Source organism: Schistocerca serialis, chromosome 8, assembly GCF_023864345.2.
Source record: "Schistocerca serialis cubense isolate TAMUIC-IGC-003099 chromosome 8, iqSchSeri2.2, whole genome shotgun sequence".
In the NCBI taxonomy this organism is placed as follows: domain Eukaryota; kingdom Metazoa; phylum Arthropoda; class Insecta; order Orthoptera; family Acrididae; genus Schistocerca; species Schistocerca serialis.
Genome location: NC_064645.1, coordinates 252751870 through 252778444, shown reverse-complemented (window position 1 = coordinate 252778444; position 26575 = coordinate 252751870). Strand labels below are relative to the sequence as shown.

Sequence of the window (26575 nt, the reverse complement as noted above, 5' to 3'; positions counted from 1 at the left end):
CATTATGATACTTAAGCAACAGGGTAACAAAGAAATCATGAAATAATCTGGATCATATTGAGCTCCACAGCTAACACTGATGTTACTGATTAATGAAAATCATCTCAGCTGTTTTATTACAAATTTAGTGTGTTATGACCGGTTTCATTTATAGAACATGTTCAGGGTGCCAAGTTGTACATGATGCGAATGGTCTGGCTCCTTTATGAACTGTCATAGAACAAATTAAAAACAGTTTCATAAACATTCTGCTGACCACCGGGAAGAAGTATGGCAAACATGCACTGTATGCTGTGCCGTACTTTCACCAGGCTCTTGGCAGAATATTTATGACCATTGCTTGTGGATTTGGTCTGTAACATTACATACAACAACCAGACATTTGTGTCACAACTTAATCATGACTTAACAACCTGAAGATGTTCTATGAACGTAGCCAGTTGTAACACAATAAATTTATGATAAGGTAGCTGAGGCGACATATCTGGTGACATACCATCTGACTTTCAGAAAAATATCATCCACACAATTCCGAAGACTACAAGAGCTTACAAGTGTGAGAATTGTCGCACATCATCTTAATAGCTCATGTGTCCAAGTTGCTGACAAGAATAACATACAGAAGGATGAAAAAGAAAATTGAGGATGTGCTAGATGACAATCAGTTTGGCTTTAGAAAAGGTAAAGACATCAGAGAGGCAATTCTGATGTTGTGGTTGATAATGGAAGCAAGACTAAAGAAATATCAAGACACTGTCATAGGATTTGTCAACCTGGAAAAATCCTTCGACAATGTAAAATTGTGCAAGATGTTCGAAATTCTGAGAAAAATAGGGGTAAGCTATAGGGACAGCCGGGTAATGTACAATATGAACAATAGCCAACAGGGAATAACAAGAGTGGACAACCAAGAACGAAGTGCTCGGTTTAAAAAACGTGTAAGACAGGGATGTAGTCTTTCCCCCCTGCTGTTCAATACGTACATTGAAGAAGCAACAGTGGAAATAAAAGAAAGGTTCAGGAGTGGAATTAAAATTCAAGATGAAAGGATATTAATTATACGATTCACTGAGGACATTGCCATCCTGACTGAAAGTCAAGAAGAATTACATATTCTGCTGAATGGAATGAACAATCCAGTGAGTACAGAATGTGGACTGAGAGTAAATCAAAGAAAAAAAATAATGAGATGCAGCAGATATGAGAACAGCAAGAACTTAACATCAGGATTGATGGTCATGAAGTAGATGAACTTAGGAATTCTGCTACCTAGGAAGTAAAATAAACAATGACGGATGGAGCAAGGAGGACATCAAAAGCAGACTAGCAATGGAAAAAAGGGCACTCCTGGCCAAGAGAAGTCTACTAGTATCAAACATAGGCCTTAATTTGAGGAAGAAATTTCTAAGAACGTATGTCTGGAGGACAGCATTGTATTGTAGTGAAACATAGACTGTGGGGAAACCAGAACAGAGGAGAATCAAAGCATTTGAGATGTGGTGCTACAGATGAATGTTGAAAATTAGGTTGACTGGTAAGGAAAGCAATGAGGAGGTTTTGCGCGGAATCGGAGAGCAAAGGAATATGTGGAAAACATTGTTAAGGAGAAGGGACTGGATGGTAGGACATTTGTTAAAACATGAGACAATGACTTCTACAGTGCTAGAGGGAACTTTAGAGGGCAAAAGTTGTAGAGGAAGACAGAGATTGGAATACATCCAGCAAATAATTGAGGACATGGGTTGCAAGGGCTACTCTGACATGAAGAGGTTGGCACAGGAGAGGAATTCATGGTGGGTCCTGTCATACCAGTCAGAAGACTGATGAGTGGGAAAGAAAGGCTGAGGTGGTTTCTATTAATCATTATCAGAAATTATAGAATTTCATACAGCAAATAATATTCATGTCTGGAGAGTCGTTTCTGTTTTAATGCACTGTTTTCCTTCTGACTAAAGGTCTTCAGTGTACTGTGTTCCCTTGCATGAGGTTTTGAGTGATATTCCTTTAATATCTAGTTGATGTCCCATATATTTATTTTCTTGCTTTTCTTGTCAGCTATCAGAGAAGGAACATATGCTTAAAATAACTCAAAATATTGCTATATTTGTTTGCTTTAATAAGTACCATATTTACTCGAATTTAAGCCGCACTTGAATCTAAGCCGCACCTGAAAAATGAGACTCGAAATCGAGGAAAAAAAATTTTCCCGAATCTAAGCCGCATCTGAAATCTGAGACTCGAAATTCAAGGGGAGAGAAAAGTTTTAGGCCGCACTTCCAAATCGAAACAAACTTGGTCCATTGTAATATGAGACACAATTTAGGTTGAATGAATGACGATACAGCTGTAGTAGTTTGGTTCGACTCGTAAGCTTAGCAGTTAAGCTTTACATGTAGTCGTTGTTATGCGTCAGGCGCTCCGTCCGTATTTATAAGGGTACCCTTCCTTTTTCATGTGCTTCGTCTGGTTTGAATTGATTGCTTATTTTTCTTTGATCTGACAAGTGCAGTTCTCTTTGTTATAGGTGAAAATGCATTACTGTACTGTGTCATGCATTGTTTGTCGCATTCTGAAAATGAGGGTTTACGGCCTGTTGCCACTCGCGGCATGGCTTGCTTTTGTGCACGCTACCGCCGCTTACAATTAAAAAAAAAACAAAGAGAGGAATCGTCTCATTAGCGAAACAATGGCATGAGACTGCTATTCGCTGCTACTTACACTGCTGCTTTCTTTGATAATGATCAACAAGAATCAGATAATAGACTGTGTATGATAGAAGATGTTCTGAACGAGAATTTAGCGAAAATTTTTTCCGTTTGAAAATCTTTGCAGACGCCTCTTTAGTACATTACATTGTGCACAGAAATTAGAGTCATCTTAGATTTAAAAATCTAGTCAATTGCCGTGCTTCATTTTTGACTGTATCACTATTAGGCATAAGAATAATACGAATATAAACATGACATGGTATGTATATTCTTCCGCGTCTGCTGTTGTCTCACTCTAGTTTTGTAATTTTTAGGCGGACAGGATTTAAATGAGATAGCAGCAAACACGAAAGAATACATGGCAAAATGTTTATATTCGTATTATTCTTATGGTGAAGAGAATACTGCATGTGATTCACAATTCATAAAAGTTCCTATTAGCAACCATTTCTTCTCACAGTTGGGAAAAAATTCAGAAAGCAGAGTTGGCCTTATTGACAAATATCCCAAACAGTCTTGCCAGTCGGATTTTCGTAGTACATTGAAATGCTGCTACGTTCGAAGAGGAACAATACGGAATTTGTATTTACTTCATTGGATAATGTATGAAAATGCAGTGGTCGAAACTCAGGGCGGAGAAAAAAAAGCTCGTCTTCCACCTTTTTTTTATTTATTTACTGACGCAGAGGTTTTGGTGCCAGTATTTGTCTTTGTGCCTGCGAAGCATGCCTGCGTAGCGCTACATATATTCGACGACAGAAGTTAGTTGTGGCGGCACCTACCAACATTTTTCAGAACTTCCGCTTACTTTGCACTCGATTCTAAGCCGCAGGTGGTTTTTTGGACTACAAAAACCGGAAAAAAAGTGCAGCTTAGATTCGAGTAAATACGGTACCTCTGTCTTAATCACGACTGTAAACATTACTTCTATCGAAATAAAATTGTTTGTATTTAGTGTAGTGTTCAATATGTGTGCTCATCATGTCTAACATTTTCTCTTATCATTATACAGAGAAAAGCAAAAGACTAAAGTTGATCGTCTTCTGAGTGCCCTGGAGGAATTCCAGAAGAATGACCAACCAGAACAACATGTGCAACAAAGGTAAAATTTTCAACCCAGGATTTATTTAAGTATGCCTTAATAATTAGCAATGATTAATGTAGTGTAGGTATCACTTATGCATTGTGAATATGAAAATTTTTTTAAAAAATTATGGTTTTGTCAACTTGGTAATATAGTTAGTTATTTGCATGTTCTGTGGACATCTCGCAACAATATGGAATGAGTCACTATTACAGTTATAGTACATCTTCTCAGTAGAAAATACAGCAATGTGCCGACTATTTAAATAACTTCTAATTTATTTTTTACAAGTCCATACCTACCAACTTGTAAAATGGAATCCTTATAGGATCACCTTGTTGCGTCTGTCTGTCTGTGTATTAAGACCCTGATTTTCTCAGGTACAGGTGGAGGTATCAAGTTGTAATTTATGTAAGATATGAAGCTCTATAGTCACCTGGAGATATAAAAAGTTTAAACTTCTAAGTATATGCAGTCAAAAGATATGGTCATTTATGTAATATAATTTGGTAGTCACAAACTCAGTCATCAAAACCTATTGCAAAACTACTCTGGTCTTGTGGTTTGGTTTGAAAGGATACAGGTGACTGTAAGTTTACACCCTGATGGCAGTCACTTTAACCTGTAAGTCTTCCACTTGTCTACCTGGCCATGCATCTGCTAAATTGATTCTGACCTCTGACAGTGGTTGTTGTTGCTTGCATGGACGTCATCACTTTTATCAGATCTTAAATAGAGCTTGAATGGTGAAATAATTTAATGAAATGGTGGTCATGTCATTATTGCAGTCAATTTTTAGAGAGAGAGAGAGAGAGAGAGAGAGAGAGAGAGAGAGAGAGAGAGATCATAAAGTAGGACAAACAACACAGGTTAAGAGAGATGACAAATAAATCATGAACTGTTGGCGACACAAATAGAAGCAATATATAATTAGCACTCCACTGGGTGGCGTTTGGTTGGCAAAGACTAAGGTTTATCTGTTATCTTCCCTGGCTCAAAACATGGATAAAGCAATCTGAAATTATCTAACAGAGAATAGACTTTGATGGGAATTATTCTATACATAAGTTATACTGTATTGGTGCAGCTGAGGACAAGTGGTGAGACTGTGATTCTGTTTGATCTAAAAAGCAGGAGCAGCAATACTGTACCCTTTGTTGATGTGTAGCACTGTCTCTGGTGACAGTCATGGTGCAAGCGTCTGTAAAGTAGTGATGTGTGGGGCCTATAATTCATTATTGCAGGCATGAAATATGCAAAGTCATGGGCTGGCTATCTGTTAGACAGATCACAATAACTCTCTGTTGGAGCCCTGAAATCTTGGCAGATACTAGCATGTGACACTCCCATTAGTTGGTCATACCACTTTGATTCATTTATACAGCAATATGCACGAGGAGATCAAACACCAAGGCAGCAGACCTGATATGAATAAGACTGCCCTCTGTACAGCAAGTTGTCCAAGATGACTGAGGTCTAAACTGTCGGTACAGCTAACACTTCACCACAGGCTTCCCACTCAAGACCAGTGCCAGTGTGAAGTCATGCTCAGTATGAGTGTACTAAGTGCAACCCACTCAAGAAGAGTCAAGACCAGAATCTCCTCTCCAGACCGGAATCTGAATCAGAAATCCTGTTTCTCAGCCTGAGCTCTGAGCTTAGTTTCCATTCCATCGTATAACCTCTTCTTTAGAGCAAGTAGATCTACGTCTTTGTCTTGTTCCCTGCTGATTTCCTTTAGGCTCATGGTGACATAATTCTCAAACACCATGTTGTGATGTTGCCTCCCCTGGTACATGCATAACTGCAAAATCGTACTCCTGTAGCATGAGTGCCTATCTTGTGAGTCTCTTATTGTGAAGCTTTGATGTGAGTAAGAACTGCAAGGCTTTGTGATTGGTGAAGACTCTTGTGTTTCTCCGATACAAGAAAAAACGAAATTTCTTGAAGCCAAGTACGACCGCCAATGCTTCCAACTCAGTTACCGAGTATTTTCTCTCACATTTGCTGAGAACACATCTTCCAAAAACAATGGTTTTATGCACCATGTTTCTTTCTTGCTAATATCTCTGGAAGATCACTATGCTCAGCCCAGAGTTTGAGTTGCCCGTCACCATGCAAAATTGCTCTACCAGGTTGTGGCCAGACAAAATTGGTGCATTAACCAGCACAGCTCTGAGTGTCTGGAATTCATCTTCTACCACACTGTCCCAGCCCACAGCGCCTTCTTCCTGGTGAGCTGGCATAATAGCGGTGTAGCTAGTTTTTTTTCACATGGATGAATCTCTTGTAGAAATTTGCAACACCAAGAAAGCCACAGAATTGTTTCTTAGTTGTTAGGGTTGCAAATTTTGCTATTGCCCCAATCTTGTCTCGGTCTGGTGAGATTCCTTCCACGGTGATGATATGGCCAAGGAATGTTACTCATGAGGTCCCAGTGTATGACTTCATGATGTTGGCAGTTATGCCGCATTCCTTGAAGGTTTGTAATGTTTCCCTGAAGATCACATTGTGTCCTCTACATGCTGATTCCTCACTCAAGAGAGCATCTACATAAGTGGTGATTATTTGTTTTATGGAATCCTTTAAGATACTAGTGACTTCCCTAATGAAGGCAGCTGATGACATGTTTAAGCTGAATGATAGCTGTTTGAATCGTTAATGTGTACCAAAGGCGAGGCATGCAGTGTATCTCCTGTATTCTGGTTGGAGTGTAATTTGCCAGAAACTGGACTGTATAAGTTGAGGGATGAGAATACTGTTAAGCTATGGAAATTTTGTAGGAGTTCCTCCAGATTCTTGTGACAATTTGTGTCTGCTTGTATGATGATATTAAGTTTGCAACAATCCAGCATCAAGCAGATTGAGCCATCAGACTTTTCAACTGCCGTGAGGGGGGGGGGGGGGGGGGGGTTTGTACATGGAGGTTGTCCTCATTTAGCATCCTCTTGATGTCTAAGAAAACTTTGTGATGGTAAGCAATTGGAATCTGGTAAGGTGGCATGAAGAATTTTGTGTGCTCACACACTCAGAATGTGTATTTGAAATTATGGATTGCTCCTGTTTTTGGCAGAAGTATATCCGCATTTTCAAGTAAGATTTCTTCCAAATTCTCCTTGTCATTCGTTGGAATGTTTTCTAAGTTTGCTAACATTTTATTAATAGCATAGCATACCTCTGGTCAAATTTGTTCATCTACTTGCACGGTGCAACTACGCTCATGGCGCCACAATTGATTTCTACCTTCCTCCAGTTTTGTGTTGTAATTTAGGTTGAGGCATTTGGCAGGAATTTGCATACCTATTGCATGATCAGCAAATGTAATTATTCTGACATTGTCTTTTTGCAATATGAGCTCTTATCGTCCCCCGTCCAGTACTGCTGACATTGGTTCAGGAAATCCGTGCTGAATATTATTTCAATTGGCAATGAAGGGACAACCAGAAAGTTCACTTTCAAGGTGTGCCCTTGGCAGCTGAACATTGATTTGTATCTGCACTTCTGTATTCTTTCTTCTTAGTGCATCAATGATTTTTGTTTCCTTCAGCATGAGTGCTGGCCTTGGGTGATTTGCAGTACATCTCTTGTGTGCAGATTCCAATATTGCTGTAATATGGCTTCCAGTGTTCTCAGTCCCTGTTAGACTGATGTTGCCTTTGGTGACATGAATAATAGGATGTAGATTCAGTCATGTCAGGATATCTTCCTCTTCCTCATGCAAAACCTCTCTTGTCTCTTCATATTCTAACATGTTGATATTGCTAATTCTGATAGTTCCTGTGGCCTTGTTTAGAGTTGTGTCTGCAGCAGCTGAGTGTCAGTTCCTATTTAGACTTCTGCTACATTTCCCCTGTGAAGGGTTGGGTGGCCTTATCTCGATATTATGATCTTGTTGGTTATTTTGCTGACATTGCCTGTTGTTCTCCTCCCATTTGTTTCGCTGCTGCTGTGGTTCTCCAGTATCCCGATGGAACTAGTTTGGATGTTGTTGTTTTCAGTTCTGTTTTGCCATTCGTGGTAACAATTATTGGAATTGTGTCTTCTGCCACTGTTCTCACACAGTGGCTGGTTATTCCATCCATGGTTGGAGTTGCCCTTTCCCTGTGATGGGTAATTTCCCCCATTTCACCTGTCATTATTCCTTTCTGATGAACCTTGCCAATTGTGGTTATTGTTTCTGTTCCTGTCTCTTGTGTTTTGTATTTTGTTGATGTAGTCTAACCCACATAGCATACTCTTGAATGATTCAATGGAATCATAGCACCATCTGATAAGGAGTTGTTGGGAGTGCAAAGCTAATTTGATGTAACAGTGCCTGATAATTTCCTTGGGACTGTACAGCTCGTCCAAAAACCGGTTCTTCTTAACTAGCGACTTAAAGAATGTCACCACACTATGGAGTCCTGACACTTCTAGGTCTTTGCCCATCATAATCTCCTGCTTCATTCTTTCTTGAGGCTCTGTGACTCTGTGCATATGTTTTGTGGTTGACCCCTCCAAACATCAACATCCAATGTGTTTTTCAGAGGCCATGATTCTGGTAGTGCTTTAACATACTAAACTATTCATCTGTTTAGATGTAATGTATTGTTATTTTCTTTGTACGCTTGGAAATTTGAAATGGATAAGAAATATTGTGGTCGAGTGGTTTGACATTATGTGTGAACAAATTTTCCCTTGTTTCCGCCGCATGTGTCTCGATAAATTGATGTCCAAATGATCCTTGAGCACTGTTAAGGCCTCCTCTTGTGTGTTCAGATTCACAGAGTAATGTTTCATCCACAAAAGATGTATGTTTTTGTGTTCTGGTTTGGTTTCTGCCATTCTTTGCATCCCTGACAGCACTTTGTCATGCGCCCCATGATGGCCAGTGTATTCTTCTGCAGCATTCGCCTTTGCGCAAGTGATATAGCCTCATATCGCATACTGGAATGTTGTAATACAGCTCTTTTCTCCTACCATGATCACAAGGAAGCACTACCATACCAGACCATAATTCTAATTATGCAACCTGCTGATGTGCTTGCTGGACATATTTTGCTAGCTTGTTTTGTTGTGACGTGATCTGGGTAATTTTTCCTTGCATTTCCTGGACGATCCTTCTTGCTCGTTTTTGGACTCTCGAAAGAACCGTTTTGGTTTTGCACATTTCGTTTTTGGCCTGTTTAACTTGTTCTTTAGCTAACAGAGTGTCCCTGCATGCGCCTTGGGCCACTAATCTCGCCGCCCTGGCATCATGTTTTTACTTGTTTGTGAACTATTGTGTCTTTGTTGATGTTTTCTTGATGATTTTTAGCACTTCTTTAACACCTGTGACTTCCTTCTTAACCAGTTCTATACTTTCAATGCGCTGTTCAACTACCATCCATACCTCTTTATCTCCTTAGCAATTAATTCCTTCATCTCCTTCACGACTATCTTCTCTCTCTCCTGCCTCTTCCTCTCTGTGTCTTGCATCTTCTTCTCTGCTTCCTATATCTTCATGTCATGCATAAATCACATGAGGGCCTCAAAATGAGATCCTCAGCTGATACCTCCAGGACAAAATGAATGCAATTCCATTGCTCTGTGATGCTTTGCTCATGAGTCTGATCTGCCACTCTCTTTAATGGAATGTCTTTCTGTGCCTGCAGGGTCTACATGGCACTCTGCTGTGGTTTCACCTTCGCTCTCATTGTCTGACTAAATTACCCCGTCATAATCAGAAAATTTGCATTTAACATATCCACAAGGTCAGCTACTACATTTGATTGAGAATTCTCCACGTCTTTCTCTTGATCAATGCTACTGGTATGACATTGATCTATTTGTGGTGAGATTCGAATATTCTCACTACATTGGAGCAAACATGTCTCGTTTCTAGTAAGCATGCATTCAGGTTCGTGTCCTGAGAGGTATCTGTTGCTCTTCATCACAAGGCCACACAATTCTACCCTGAAATTTGTTCTAGTGATCCACTAATTCTAAATCTCTGACAAAGCATATCAAATACAAACCAATCTAATTTATGATAATGTGCATGATCCTCAAATTATCTACTGTCTCGCACATTAATGCAATCAACAGCCAGCTGTGGTGGCCGTGCGGATCTAGGCACTTCAGTCTGGAACCGCGTGATCGCTACGGTCGCAGGTTCGAATCCTGCCTCGGGCATGGATGTGTGTGATGTCCTTAGGTTAGTTAGGTTTAAGTAGTTCTAAGTTCTAGGGGACTGATGACCTCAGATGTCCCATAGTGCTCAGAGCCATTTGAACCATTTTTTGCCATCAACAAGTGGCACAGAAATCACAACAACAAATGAATGAAAATACAAACAAACAACATGCTAGAATTTACAAATCATCGCTGCACTTATTACAAGCAATTCTTATGGTTACACAAAACTAATTTACCTCAGTGCACCAAATGAATTTCAGCATGAGAAAACAGAAAACTTGTAGTGGAAATTGCATCTGATGGTCACAGAAGGTGCTATCAATTCAAGATCCTGACAGGGTTGCCAGATTGCAAGATTATATTGGTCTTGCAGTTTGATTTGAAAGGCTAAGATAGCCGTAACTTTATGCACTGACATCAATCACTTTAATTTGTAAGCATTCCATGCTACCTGTCTATGCATCTGATAAACTGATTCTGCCCTCTGACAGTGGTTGTTGTTGCTAGACTGCATGGAGGTTATCACTTTTATCAGAATCTTAAATAGAGCTTGAATGCTGAAGTAATTTAATGAAATGGTGGCCATGTCATTATTGTAATCAGTTATTGAAGGGAGATTAATTGTATTAACATGGGGTTGATCTTCTACATAAAAGATGGCAAAAGTTTATTGATTATAAAATAGGACAAACAACACAAGTTAAGCAAGATGGCAAATAAATCGTGAAGAGATAGAAGCAATATATAATTAGCTGTCCACTGGATGGTGTTTGGTTGGCAAAGACTAAGTTTTATCTGTTATCAACCCTGTTCAAAACATGTATAAAGCAATCTGAAAGTGTCTAACACTGAGTAGACTTTGATGGATTTATTGTACACAGAAGTTATACTATATTGATGCAGCTGAACACAAGTGGCGAGACTGTGATTCTGTTTGTCCTAAGAAGATGGAGCAGCAATACTATACCACTTACTCGATGTGTAACGCTGCCTCTGGTGATGGTCATGGTGTAAGCATCTGCAAAGTAGAAATGTGTGGGGCTGGTAATTCGTTATCATGTGCATGAAATATGCAAAGTCATGGGCAGGCTACCTATTAGACGAATCACAATAACCCTGTGATGGTGCCCTGAAATCTCGGCAGGTTCTAGCATGTGACACACCCATTGTACAGTCATACAACAGACCAATTCGATTGACATAACAACAGCAGTGCACAGTAGGAGATCAAACGCCAAGGCAGCGAACCTGATATGAATAAGATTGTCCTTGGCACAGTGAGTTGTCCGAAATGACTGAGGTCTATACTGTTGGTATGGCTAAGATTTCACCACAGGCTCTCGTGTTAAGACCAGTGCCAGGGCGAAGTCATGCTCAGGACGAGTGCCCCAAGCGCCACCTACTCATAACAAGAATCAAGACCAGAATCTCCTCTCCAGACCAGAGTCTGAATCAGAATCCCTGTTTCCACACTCCTCCCTTTCCATTAAACCTTACAAAACTCAAGAAGAACACGCAGGCAACCACCCCCACAAGGGTTTCGTGCCAATCACAAGAATCTGTGAGTGCCATCTCTTCCCACCACCTTGTCTGCTCTACCCTCTGGACAGTCCTAACCAAAGTGAATAATATTCCTATCCCTGCTGGAGAAGCATCCAGCCCCTGACTTGTAAATACCCATGGAGGTAGAAGAAGACATTATGCTCCTGATTTGTTTTCTCCCATGGCTGCTTTAAGCAGCATGTTTTGAATTTTAGTTTAGGCGTAAAGTGAACAACTCATTTACAATAGTGGTCATTATCTGGATGGATTGAATGTTACAGGATGTCTGACCAGGGGCCTTGGCCAGACTAAGAGAAGTGCTTTTGCGTCCAAACATAGGCCATTTCAGAATCACCATAAATGTTGTGTTCTGTCCTAAAATTCTTCTGAAGGCCTGAGGCATCCGCTCCAAGATGAACATAGAAACTCATGGATTTTTATTGATGCAATCGCTTCACATAGTGGGCATTTACAACACTATTTAAATGCCTTGGCCTGGTGACCCACTTCTCTCCTGTGTCCCTGTCCCTGCCGTGGCTGGAAATGCTTAAGAGAGAGAGCCAGGTAGGCAGTTTTTTGCCTCTTCAGTCGAGAGAATTGTCTGTACACCAGTGCAAGACATTCTTATGATGAGCATTCTGTCCCTGGTAAGTGCTTTGAAGTGTTCCTCTCACTAATAGCTGCATGTGGCTTCCAAGCCCTAAATGTCCACTGCAAGATTTACTGTTAAATAACCAAACTGCCTGCGTATTCTCAACTCCAGAAAATACTATTCATAGGAGAGCCACCATAAAGATCCCACATCGTTAACAATATGCATGCTCCCATGACCTGTTCGCAAAATGAAAACCTGGAGATCACCTAACCCATTATTACTAGAATTCCAGGTTGAACATAAGGCAACTTCCGCAAAGAATATACATGAGATTTTGCCCTAAATGTCCACTGCAAATTCACTGTTAAATAACCAAACTGCCTACATATTCTCAACTCCAGAAAATACTATTCATAGGAGAGCCACCATAAAGATCCCACATCATTAACAATATGCATGCTCCCATGACCTCTACACAAAATGAAAACCTGGAGATCACCTAACCCATTATTACTGGAATTCCAGATTGATCATAACTTCCGCAAAGAATATACATAAGATTCAAAATGTCAAGTACAGAAAGGAAACATTGATTTAGACCACTACTTACCACAAATCAAAATTAGATTCCAACCAAACAGATCCAGATCTAAGGGGAACTGATTTCCAAAAGTTTATACAGATTGCCTAAATAAGAATGCCAAGGTTTTCACTCACAACATTCAAAAACACAATCCCAAGGAGTGGCCTGACATTTGCAACACATTACAAATGTCAGCCATGAAACTGTGACAACCACCCAGGAAACATGAACACAAATGGTAGAACACAGCCGTAATGAAGCCATTAATCAGCAATGCAAGGCACGAAATCACTGGAGTGGACATCAAACAGCCGAAAGGTGGGAGTCTTTTTGGAAGGTACAAAAAATCAACCTCTCAAACAATTTGACATGAAAAATGTGGCTATGACAAAGCAGGCTCATAGAACAACATTCAAAATTTCTACATTACATTGCATGAAGATTTATTGGGGTATAAAACACCAACATTGCTTTCATTAAAGTAATGGGAAACTTGAGACAGGGAACTGCATACTACTTGCTGATTATTTTCAAAATTTACTGAAAGGTGATCCTCAACTGGAAAGATCACATTTTGAAAGTGCTCTACCAAACCCAGACTCTCATCATCCATTAATTCATGGAACAAAAGAGATAATTCAGTCACTCAAAAATGACAGAGCAAAAGGAGAGGATGGTGTAACTGCTTAAATGTTAAAAAGTAGGAGAAGATGATGTCATAAAAAGAGTGCATGCTCTCTTAATAGGAATATGGAAAACTGAAACAATACCAAAGGACTGGAAGAAAGCTATTATACATCTATTGCTTGAAAAGGGTGACTAGGGCAGAAATGTAGGAACACAGAAGGCAATACTGACCCTATTAACTTATCTTTGAAGACAGGTTAAGGAAAAGCTAATCTATGTTTACAGCATTTATAGACTTCAAGAAAGCTTTCAGCAGTTTTGACTCACATACTTTCTCTGAAATTTTGAAGATAGTGGGCATAAAATACAGGGAGCAGATGGCTATTTACAACTTGTACATCAATCAGATGACTTTTATAAGAGTTTAGGGGCATGATGGGGAAGCAGTGGTTAAAAGGGAGTGAGACAGTGTTGTAGCTTATCCCTGATATTATTCAATATGAACATGGATCAAGCAGTAAATGGGACCAAAGAAAAATCTGGAGTAAGAATTAAAGTTCATGGAGAAGAAATACAAACTTTGAGGTTTGCTAATGACAGTGTTATTCAGTTAGAGGCAGCAAAGGACTTGGAGGAACAGCTGAACAGAATTTCAGCATCTTGGAAAGATGATATAAGACGAACATTGACAAAAGCAAAACAAGGATAATAACATGTAGTTGAATTAAATCAGGTGATGCTGAGGGAATAAGATTAGGAAACATGACACATAAAGTAGTAGATGAGTTTTGTTATCTGAGCAGCAAAATAAGCAACGATGGCTGAAACAGAGGGAATATAAAATCTAGACTGGCAATGACAAGCAATGCATTCCTGAAGAAGAGATAAATTTGTTAATACTGAATATAGAAGGAAGTGTTTTCTGAAGATATTTTTCTGAATTGTAGCTGCATATGGAAGGGAAACATGGACAGTAAATAGATTAGACAGGAGGAGAATAGAAGTTTTTGAAATGTGGAGCTACAGAAGAATGCTTAAGATTAGAAGGGTAGATTTGTAACCAAAGAGGAGGTACTGAATGGGATTGGGAATAAAGTAACTTTGTGGCATAATTTGACTAAAATAAAGGGATTGGCTGTCATTCTCAGCCATCAGGGGATCACCAATTTAGTATTGGAGGGAAGTGTTGGGGGTAAAAATTGTAGAGGGAGATCAAGAGGTGAATACAGTAAGCAGGTTCAACAGAATGTAGGTTGCAGAAATTAGTTGGAGATGAAGAGGCTTGTACAGGATAGAGTAGAATGGAGAGCTGCTTTAAACCAGTCTCCAGACTGAAGATCACCACCACCACCACCACAACAACAACATCAACAACAACAACAAACTAAGCATATGTTGAAGTGCCAACATATATCTCGTCTTGGCAGACTTTAAGAAGGGGTATGACTCAGTTGACAGACAGCACATTCTGGACATTTTAGAAGAGATCTTGGTATACAGGAAGACTAGATAATTGATCTGACATACTCTCACAGAAAAAAAAAAAACCCCATCTGAAGTGAAATTTCGTGATGAAATATCTGATCTTCCAGAAGTACGAACTGGAGTTCAACAAAGAAGTGGTCTCTCCCCACATCTATTTAATATTGTATTAGACAGAGTCATAACAGAATGGGAGAAAGAAATTGTAGGTATAACCATCAAGATTTCAGGATGGAGAATTAAAATGAAGTGCCTAACTTTTTCTTATGATCTAGCTATCTTCACTAAGGCTAGTGAGGAAACCAGGTATGCCATATAGAAGTTACATGAGCTAGCATCAAACAAAGGCCTCCAAATATCAAATTAGAAGACTAATTTTATGGAAAATTTACATAAAAGTATCAGAAGCTTCACACTACAAGTGAAATATGGGACAATTTCATATGTGCCTTCTTTTCAAAATCTCAAAGAAATCAAAGTACCACCTGAACTAAACAGTAAAGGCAATTTAGACAGAGCCATCAAACTCTAGAACACATACAGAATAACATGGAATCACTACAATAACCCAGTAATATCCCTTAATGTGAAACTTTAGTATTACAAGACAATTGTCTTGCCTGAAGCACTACATGCCTCAGAAACTACATCTCTAGGAGGGCATTAAAATTAATGAAATTGCAAATGAAGAGTGAGAATTCTAAGAAAATTTAGGTCCCACTAATACAAATGGCATATGGATTAAAAGAAATACTACACATCTATACAAAGCAACAGACAAGTTCTCTGATGCAATATGTAGAAGATGATTGAAGTTCTATGGTCACATCTGCAGAATGGGCTACACTAGCTTAACAAGGAAACTGCTTAATATAATAAATTCAAAAAAGGTAAAAATCACTTGGTTAGAAGAAGTTAAGCAGGACTTATGAGAAGTGAATGCCACAGAAGATAACATCAGGGAATACACTAACAGTTTGGAATCCTAGTTGCAAATCACACAAGAGGGAGGGAGGGGGGGGGGGCACTGAAAAATAGTGGACACAAGAACACAAGAAAAATACAGCAAATTCATTAAGATATTTTGGAAAGGAGATAAGAAAAACATGCTGTCAGATCAAGCTAACAAGTTTAAACATACTCTTCAACTGAGTGTAACAAAGAAAGAAGTAGAATACTAGAAGGAGAAATGATTTTCACAACCCAGCACTCACCCTTGTGTGACACAGAAAGGAGTGAGGCACTCATCCATAAAAATCTTTGACAATCTACCTGGTGATATAAGGATTTTAAGGGATAATAAAATTACAGTCACCACGGACAGAAATAATATTTGCTTGACAACTCCTATACTTCAGAAGAATTTCTGAACACATTATAGTAAAAAAAAACATAAATCTCAACTTGATATCTCTACCAATTTTTGAGAAAAATAGGTACTTCTGACTGCACTGTCTTAGAAGATTAAATTTCTTACAGGACAAAGGGACCATGAACGTTAGTATTTGACATAATCTCTAGCTCAATAACTATAACCATTTCTGAGAAAACCTGGTTTTAAGAGAGGGAAAGATGGATAACAAATGACATAATATTTTTTAATGTGTTATAATTACAAATTAACAATTTTCAGATTTTTTTCATTTACTTATCCTGTGAAACCTTGGTTTTTGCCAAATTTCAAGACTCTAGGTCAATGGAAAGTAGCTTATAATTACACATATACCACTGAGTGTACCTGTATAATTATATCAGTGTGTGAAACATAGCTAAGGAGGTATGACTCATAAACATTGAAAAACTAGCTTCTCCTTAACACAGCACAAATTACTCAGACCATACTTATCCAGTGTTTGAGAATAAGAGCATTTAGCAACTTCCAAAAAATTTTAAACATACGTAATCCCAAACTTTTTAAAACTATTTCTCACTTACATGCATAACATCAAGTATTTATCACATAAATTAACTCATTTGTAAAGTAACCAGAAGTTCGAAACTGTTATATGCATGGTAGTTTGATTCTTTAAATAATCAGGACTTTCTGGTATTGATAGATAATTTGAGAGTACAGTTGAACACATAATTTAAACTTCTTAAATTTATTTTTTAATTAATTTTTTTTAAAATTGTGTGGGACCACAGTAACCTATTAACGGAATGTACATCAAGTGAATAAAACTTAAATGAATTAATTATGTTCTTAGAAGAGGAGTTTGTGGCACAACTTGACTACAGGGTGGTGCACGATATGTGTTACCATTTAGTTTCTGAATGTGAACTTTACTGTCAATACAATCTGAAAGGAACATATACTACAATGAAGAGCCATCCATGGAGATTTGTTCTAACTCAGCACATGCTCAATATGTCCATTTTGTTTCCTAACTTCCTTCAAATGAACACTGAAGTTAGTGATTACCCTCTATGGCACATGTCTTCCATAATTTCACTGCAAGCTTGAAGAATAAGTCTTCTGAGCTCCATTAAATCACGTGGACATTTCGGGAAAATTTTTTCCTTTAGGTACCCCCAAAGAAAAAAGTCACATGGATTGAAGTCTGGACTATTGGGGGGCCAATTTTGTCCGTCATTGAAGCAACCTGGAAACCTGAGTGAAATGATCCACATGTTGAAATGCTCGTGTAAAAACTCCAACACAATGTTTGCAGTTTGTGGCCTTGCTCCATCTTGCATGAACCACTACATGTTGAAGGGCAAGGCAGTAGCAAGAAGCTGTGGAATGAAGCTATTGTGAAGCATGCTCAAATAACGCTCACTGTTCACAGTTTCTTCAAAGAAAAAGAGTCCAATAAGTCTGTGACTGGAAATTGCTGCCCACACTGTAATCCTGGGAGCATAATGTTGTCATTCATGAAGCAATTCTGGGTTTTCGGTGGCCCAAAAGCATACATTTTATTTGTTAACCACACTGTCTAAATGAAAATGCGCCTCGTCTGAAAACCAAACGTTGTTGAGAGTTTCTTCCCTATCCTCCGCCCACTGAGCAAACAGTACTCTCTGCTGCTTGGGTTCTTCAGTGAGCTTCTGTGCACAGGTCATCTTGTATGGGTATATATGGAGGTCGCTTTTAAGAATGCGTTGAATGGAGCGTCTGGATATTCCCAGTTGCACTGCTGCCTTTTTACACGATTTCCTGGGACTTCTCTGTACAGCAACTCGTACCGCTTCAATATTCTCCGGCGAACAAACAGGCTTAGGCCGAGGTCGCTTTGCTTCCAATACTGTTCCTTCCTGTACAAATTTATCGTACAACCTGTGGATGGTCTTCTTGCAAGGCACCCATCATGTGTTAAACTGTTGTCGAAAATGCCTTTGACTCACAACAACGCTTTTCATTTCGTGAAAAAGTAACGCAATTGCCGATCGTTGCTGTGTCGTCAGTTTTCCATTTCAGTCATTGCTGCTTACTAGTCTCCTAGTGGCAGTATCGTGAATTACACGTCATTTCATAACTCATTTGTTTTTCCAAGCTCTGCTGGTACTGCTGTAGAGATCCCAGCGGGATATCTAATGTGCATCATAAATTGTGAAAGAAACAATTGGTAACACATTTCGTGTGCCACCCTGTAGAAGAAGGGATCAGTTGGAAGGACATGTTCTGAGGCATCAAGGGATCACCAATTTAGTATTGGAGGGCAGCATGGAGGCTAAAAATCATAGAGGGAGACCAAGAGATGAATACACTAAGCAGATTCAGAAGGATGTAGGTTGCGGTAGGTACTGGGAGATGAAGAAGCTTGCACAGGATAGAGTAGCATGGAGAGCTGCATCAAACCAGTCTCAGGACTGAAGACCACAGCAACAACAGTGATCTTCAGTCTGAAGGCTGATCGATTGTAGCTCTCCATACTGGTCCACCCTGTGGAAATCCTTGCATAACTACACTGCAACGTACAACCACTTGCACATACTCATTGTGTTCGAGACTTGGCCTCCGTCAAAAATTTTAACTTCCTACACTTCCCAGAGTTAAACTTTAAAACTCTGTCCACAGGCCGTGACTGGCCAATTGGAACCAGCCTACTGCCATGTCATTGCCTGCCAATGGCATTATTGGATGGACGTATGGTGGGGGCTGGGATCAGTGCACTGCTCTCCTACCCACTGGCATTTTTGTGTACATGGTCAGGTACCTTCTCAACTGGCATCACTAGGCTGAGTGCACCCTGTTTCAATACTCCTATTAAGGAAATATCCCTAACAGTACAGGGGATTGTACCCAGGTCCTCCTCATGGCAGTTAGCCACACTCACCACTCAGCTATGGAGGTGGACCTTCCCTCAATTACCAAAGTAATTATGCCTTGATATCTCAAAATGTATCATATCAAACTATCCCTTCGTTGGTCAGGTTGTTCCATAAAGCTCTTTTCACTCAGACACAAAACCTTAACCCGCCCCAATAGTACAAGTGTATATGCCTCCATGCTCCATAGACGATGAAGAGATCTGGTTGGCCAGTTGATCTGAGAAGACTCACAGACATAACTGCCTCAATAACAGTAACCAGTAACATATCAAATAATGTGCTAACCAATGTGTTCATTGTCATTAGAAGGAATGTGAGTACCACGGATAAAAGTCCCCATTCTACATACACAAAGCCTTGGATGGAATCACAGGGTCAATGAAATCAATCAAGTAACTATGAAAAGGAATACTCCTAGTTGAGACAAATAGAGCAACAAAGCTCTAGGGTTAAAAAGTGCATGGGGAATATGCTATAACCATGGAGCTTCACATTTCATTTAATTACCATAAAAGTTTCATATGGGGTACTGGTGGAAGTAAAGCTGTGAGGACTGGTTGTGAGTTGTGTTTAGGTAGCACAGTTGTAGAACACTTGCCTCTGAAAGACAAAGATCTTGAGTTCAGGTCTCAGTCAGGCACACAGTTTTCATGTGCCAGGAATGCCCAGTCTTTTCTGAAAAGAAAAAATTCCAGAGAATTAAGATCACTCAGCATATGCCATACAGTGGGACAAAAAAGATATGTAACACAACTCTGGATAATATAATAATGAAATCATTCAGCTCAGCAACCAAATGACCCACTCCTGAAACTGATGTGGGCACAAAAAGAGATACCACAGCTATTATCTCCAACACCTACACTTATCAATGTAATTGTGGAGCCGCCCCCTTCAACAATACAACAGTGAAGGCACAACCAAGAGATTGACTATGAAAGAACCACTGCTGTTCAGGCAAGCATTTCCCCTCAGCAAATTAACAGCCAAATTCACAATCAATCTTAAAATGAAATTAAGCCTCCGACTACCCAAAAATTGTCACAAAGTAACACCTAGAAAAAGGAACTGCCAAACCCAGAAGACCAGCCTCAAACCATCTGACTACACATCATCTGTATTTGACTGATGACCTACAAGATTACTTTTCAAGTAATGAATTATGGATATTGATGTCTGCTCCAATGAATCCAATTAAACACAACTCTAAATGAGATATCAATCTGTGGTTAAAGGGCCACAGGCATCAATACACAAGCTTCTGCAATCTTTATCCATCTCATGGGCAAAAGTAGAATGCCCCTCCCAAGAACCAAAACCCATGTGGTGTGAGGAAGAAAAAATGTAAAACAAAAACTGACTTGGCAACTACAACTCCTTCAGCTACAACTCGTCCTAAATGTGAATATGAATATGAATTTTGACAGTGCATCACCCACCAAGATGGTGCAAGAACAACAGTAAGGGGCAGTCAGATGAAAATGAGACAGGTGGAGAAAAAGTAAGTAAACCATATATTATTTCAAAAGCGATCAACATAAGTGTTAATACATTTATCCTACTGTGAGACAAGATGGTCAGTACCACATGGAAAAATGTTTGCAGTTATCTATGGAACCATGATTGTACCCAGGCATGCAACTCTTCATCCAAGGCAAATTGGCAGCCATGAATGTCTTTCTTTAGGTTCACATGTTGCCAAGATTTGCTTGACTACACTGCCTACACTGCAGAAGTTTTGCGGGGAAGCCCTTACACATCCTCCAGACAGTCCTGAACCCTCCCCATGTGATTTCTGTATTTTTGGAGCCCCGAAGACAGACATTCATGACCTTTAATTTGTTTTGGATGAAAAGGTGTATGCCTGGATACAATGATGGTTCTGCAGGCAAACAACATTTTTGCATCAAGTAAATGATCATCTTGTCTCATGGGATGGGTGGAGGTGTAAATGTATTAACAATTAAGGCATTTACTTTTGAAATAATAATTATATTGTAATTATAATACTGCTACAGTGAAACTACGATGGCTATTTCTACCATCTAGTTTAGTCTTACCACTTATCTAAATGTCTGCAGCCAATCTGATTGTAGTCACTGCACTACAGGAAACTGTTTTTCCCAGATGATTGTCACCCTATCATCAGAAACTGCAATGCATACCATGAGAACTGTGCAAATACAGACAGAGCATCTAGAGGAGTATGTTCATTAGCAGGTAGAGCTTGTAATTATAGGCTCTAAGGTGCAGCTGCTCTGAAAGATATATTAAAATAAGTTTCTCAATAATGTATTACAGAATTTAAATTTCAGAAGGTGTTTCACATATTTTGCACACTGATTGACCAACCTGCACACAATATTCACGTTCCACTGGTTACATCAAAAGGGAATGAACCGGGTTGCTGGAAATTCACTATCAAATCCCTGTCTCTTTCCAGAGAAGACATGTTTGGCTAGAGTGTGATATTGTCCCCTCACCCCCTCCCAAAATTTTGGCTGTGGTGACAGACTGATACATAGCATAGCCCAAGGTCTAGGTTAGTTCTGATCGATAAATGTTCTGCCTTCTCCAATATAGAAACCATGAGTCACACCTGTTCATTAGTATGTGTTCAGTGAAGAATTGCCCTTAAGTACTAAACTAGAAGCAGTTGCGGCACAGCTACCAGTTACCTGTCAAGGTAACAGTGTGCAAAATTTATCTGCCACTAGCAAGGAGCTCTCCCTCCAAAATGTTATTGACCTAGTAGACCAGCTACCATCACCAATGCTACTATTAGGATACTTCAGTGCACAAGCTCTACCTCCACAACACCACAAAATCAGCCCATTGCAGCACCACACATAGCACATACTCCAGTTAACAAATCAACAGCTTTCTGCCCAGTTTACTGTGCTAGAATACCTAGAATACCTATGGAGACCTATGCAATAGTGATTGTTTCCTAGTGATTTCCCTACCCTTCTCAACTTCCAACAACTAAAATGCTCACCGTGCTGGATATTCTGAAAGTCAAACTGGCCAGTCTTTAGCTTCAAAGTAAAACTTATTGCTGACCTTTTAACTAGAACAGACAGTCAATACAGCATGTCATTAAATATATTTTACGTATTGCAGAAAAGACAAATACTTCCTTTTTGGGTTCCCCTTACTAGAAACTTGTACTTTGTGGCTAGGTGGTCAGAAGACATTGTAGTCACTGTCAGGGAACACAGATTAGCATTTCAGCAATAAGAATGTCATTCCTCCACAACTAAGACAATTTTAAAAGAATGTCTGCAATGTCACATTACCTAGTAAAAAAGAAAAGGAAGAGCTGTTGGGAACAGTATGTATCATCAGTGAGTGTTCATATTTCATCATGTATATGGCAAGCTACATCAGATCAGAGGCCACCAGCTTCCCACAGTCACAGTGTGAATCTCCACCAACAGCAAAATTATCACCAATTTGTCTAGACATTGCCAAACACCTCACCCTGAATTTTGTCAGAACGTCTGCATTCAGCAATTATCTTCCTACATTCTTACATCATAGGGTCACATTGGAATCTATCAACATTTCATTTTGCTCACAACACATAGAGCAGTACAGTGACCCATTCAGTAGATGAGAGCTGCTCAGTGCACTAGCTCAGCACAGACGTATATCACCAGGGACAGATAGGATCCGCAATCAGATTATAAAACACCTTAACAAAAAGAGGAAAACTCATATTCTCACAAATTTTAACCATGTATGGCAAAAGGAGAAAATCAAATCCCAATGACAAGAAATTGCCACCATCCCCATCCTGAAACTGTGGAAGATCCACACCTTTTACACAGTTATAGGCCAATCAGTCTGACAAATAGACTGTGCAAGCTATTGGAAGGAAAGATAAACTAGCCTCAACTCATGTGGGCTCCTAGCCCTGTACTACTGCGGCTTCTTTTAATTCTGATCCTATCAAATGCATTTGAACTACACAGTTAGAGATGATTTTGTACATTAATCACAGTGTTCCTGTACTTGCACAAAGAATGTGAAACCACCTGGTGCCACTACATCCTTACCACACTCCATAGATAGCATTTCAGAGTCACCTGCCAACCTTTATCAAGAACTTCTTATTTATATGATTGTTCCATGTACATATTAGAGCAAGCCTCGGCAAACATCACACATAGGAGAACACAGGTCCCTAGAGATCAGTCTTGAGTGTTGCACTCCATCATGATCAAACGCCCAACACCCACAATGGCCACCATTATCTCTCCAGCTCAATTTATAGATGACTTCTGCATACACTATAGTGCCACATCAATGTACATTGCTGAACGCTACCTCCAGAGAGCCATTTGGAAGGCACAAACAAGACTGGATCCAGAAACATGGTTTCAAATTCTCTGCATAAAAAATCCAGTTTATGCATTTCTGTTGGCTGAGAATAGCTCTTCCTCACACTGAACTAACTAGAACTGTCTGACAAAGCTACTACTGTGTCTTCTCTTTGGTAGCAAACTGCAATGCTATGCCAACTGAAAATAAACCTGCGTGATGAAATTCAGCGCATAGTAGTTCCCCAGCAGCACCAACTTGGGGAGGGGGGATGGGGACAGATACATATTTCTCTTATGATTTTAAATGTTGCTAATTCTGTCATACGTAGACTCGGGGTGCATAACATATGGACCACAGCTGTTTTGGTATTATGCTGCTTGACCCTGTCCACCACACCATGGATCGATGACTGGAGCTTTTTGCACAAGCTTCATCAACAGTTTTCTAGCAGAGGCTGGAGTGTCAGCACTAAAAGTCTGGTGACAGGAACTAATGTTATTCAGTTCTATTCCATACTGTCAGTGCAGGCTATTTACAAACTGAACAGACAAAACAGATTGAGTATGGCTGAAACCTCTGAGAAACTACCTCTGGAGGTATGTGGAAGATCTCTTTCTGCTATATCTCCAAAATAAGTTACTCAGTCTATGATATGTCTAGATTTGCCCCACAGGTCAAAGAAGAATACCAATCTAATGACCTTCCATTGACTGTTTTGCTCAGTTCTCAGTGATTACCCCATCTCAGAAACTATCTACACTGATGGCTCCAGGATTGACCAGCTAATGGATTTTTCTTTTGCTTGCAGTGGTGTGTCTGAACAACACTCTTTACCAAATGCATGTAGTGTGTGCCACATAAACACTCAGGAGAGTATGAGCTTCCTAATAAGTTGTGAATCAATGTACAGTTTATGAACTATTGACCTATGTTACACACATAACGTTCTTGCATACATCATTCAGGACCAGCTAGCACAGCTTCATGATGTTGACCTTCATGTCAAATTCATTTGGAATAGGCCAAGCAGTCTAGTCTATTGGAATCCCTCCATTGATGTACAATCCCAATTAATACACCTAATCCTAAAAGGAATGCCAAATCACAATACCTAACAAGAACTCATCCTGGGGAACAGTCAACAAATTCTGCCTGTAGTGGTCACCAGCTACCCTCTCCTGCCCCTCTCTCCTCCCCTTACTCCATAGTCCATGTGCTACTACCACAACACATCAGAAAGCCAGACATCATACTTATTGTCCTAGACACTGGTCTACTTCAGTATCACTACAACAGATGGTCTTCTGTAATGGAAAACAAAGTATTTTTTCCCTCTGTATCAGCAATAGCTTTTTGAACATTAAGTCATCAAAGGGAGCAGTGAAAATGCAGTTTGGTCCCACAAAACAACTGTCATTATCATCATCATCATGAGTTTATGAAGAGTTTGAAAAATGTAGGCTGAGATCACAAAAAATTAAGGGAGAAGTAAATTTAAATGTGATGGCGGACTGAAGTTTTGTACTAGTTAAGAGGAAGAAAAGAAAAATAAGAGAATGTGGATTGGAGGAAAAGAATGAAAGGTGAGCAACATAGCGAAATTTTGCAGAGAGTACATTTTAATTGATGCTAATACTTGGTTTAAGAATTATGAAATAAGGTTGTTGTGTACTTGGAAGAGACATAGTGACACCACAAGGCTTCATATAGGTTCTATAATAGTTGATCAGAGGTTTTCAATGTCATTAGCCACATTTAGGCATTGAAATGAATCAATGATAACAGGTGAAAATTTTTGTCAGACTGGGACATGAACCCAGATCTCCCACGTAACGCGAGCTGTCGTTTTAACTACCTTGGCCATCCAATCACTGTTCCCTCTGTTACACAAATTTCCAGCGTCTTACTATTAGCATAGTATCATCTACTTGTGAAACTTATATATATGGTGCAATGACTGAAGATCCTTTTTGTGCTTCTCTGCTTGTCGCAATGAAGGGAGATGACCTAAGATGCATCCATTCAGTGTAGATTCACATCAAGCCTGATCTGTGCTGGGAATCTGAAACGCTAAGTAAGGGGCTTTTGCAGGAATCTGAAATGGCAAATAAGGGGTTCATGGGTATGTGATAGTAAGACAGAGATTTCAAAAACAGTTTTCAAACTGAGTAAGATTTTCAGGAGAAGATGTGGACTCTGGCCATAATTTATTAGTTACAAAATTCAGATTAAAGCTGAAAAAATTGCACAAAGTTATGAAATTAACAAAAGGTAACTGGATATGTTGAAACAACCAAATACTGTTTGGAGTTTCAGAGGCAGCATTAGGCAATGACTGACTGAAATAGTTGAGAGAAATACAATATCAGATAAATAGAAATGAAAGAAGAGGAACTGCAGGTTATAAAGAGAAGATCTAATAGGAATCCTTATTGAGAAGCTTATTTCAATTGATGAAAGAAGAAAATATAAAAAGGCTACAGATTAAGAAGGCAAATAAAAATACAGATGTCTAAGAATGAGATTGATGATAAGTGCAAAATTGCAGAGCAGGAATGGTTAGAGGAGAAGCGCAAAACTCTGGAATCATGCATGACTGTAGGCAGTATAGATGCCATTATGGGTAAATTGAAGAAACCTTTGCTGAAAAGAGAAGGAAACATCAGTGGAACTCTTACGAGGAAAATCATGTTCCTTTGTACAGCAACAAAAGATCCTTTTGGAGAGAAGAAGAAACACAGAAAGAGCACAGTTGTTCTGGGTAAAAGTCAAAAATTTGCAGAGATCGTGAGAGATGTCCAAACCAAAATGGCCAGGAAGGGATTTGGGCTTTGGAAACTTTTCAAAACCAAGAAAACATTAGGGAAAATACCTCCTCACAGCTGTTGTTGGAAGAGGGGAACACATTACTGCTAAATAAAACACAAACAGCTATTTTCTTGTAACTTACAATCAGTAAGAATGTAATCTTGCCAGTGCATGTTCATGAAATTACAAGTATGATAGAAATATGTGTAAGAGGCAGTATGGAGATAACAACAGAACATAGAGGAGCAAATATGGCAGATACGAACATGACTAGTGGCAGGCATATTGTTCATAACTAAGAAAAAACATCAACCCAGCGCAAATATATAGTGAATGCAAAAACACAATCAGACTGTCAAGACTAGAAGAGGATAATACTGTAATGGTAA

At 39.4% G+C, this 26575-nt stretch overlaps 1 protein-coding gene across 2 annotated transcripts in view; it reads left to right on the top strand.

The window, feature by feature from the left end:
* LOC126416582 (uncharacterized) overlaps window positions 1-26575 on the top strand; it is a 213791-nt gene that overhangs the window by 77445 nt on the left and 109771 nt on the right. For both annotated transcript variants that reach the window (XM_050084332.1, XM_050084334.1), the window contains exon 4: window positions 3721-3810. In XM_050084332.1, coding sequence (XP_049940289.1) covers window positions 3721-3810 — 90 coding nt within the window. The remainder of the gene's footprint in view (window positions 1-3720; window positions 3811-26575) is intronic.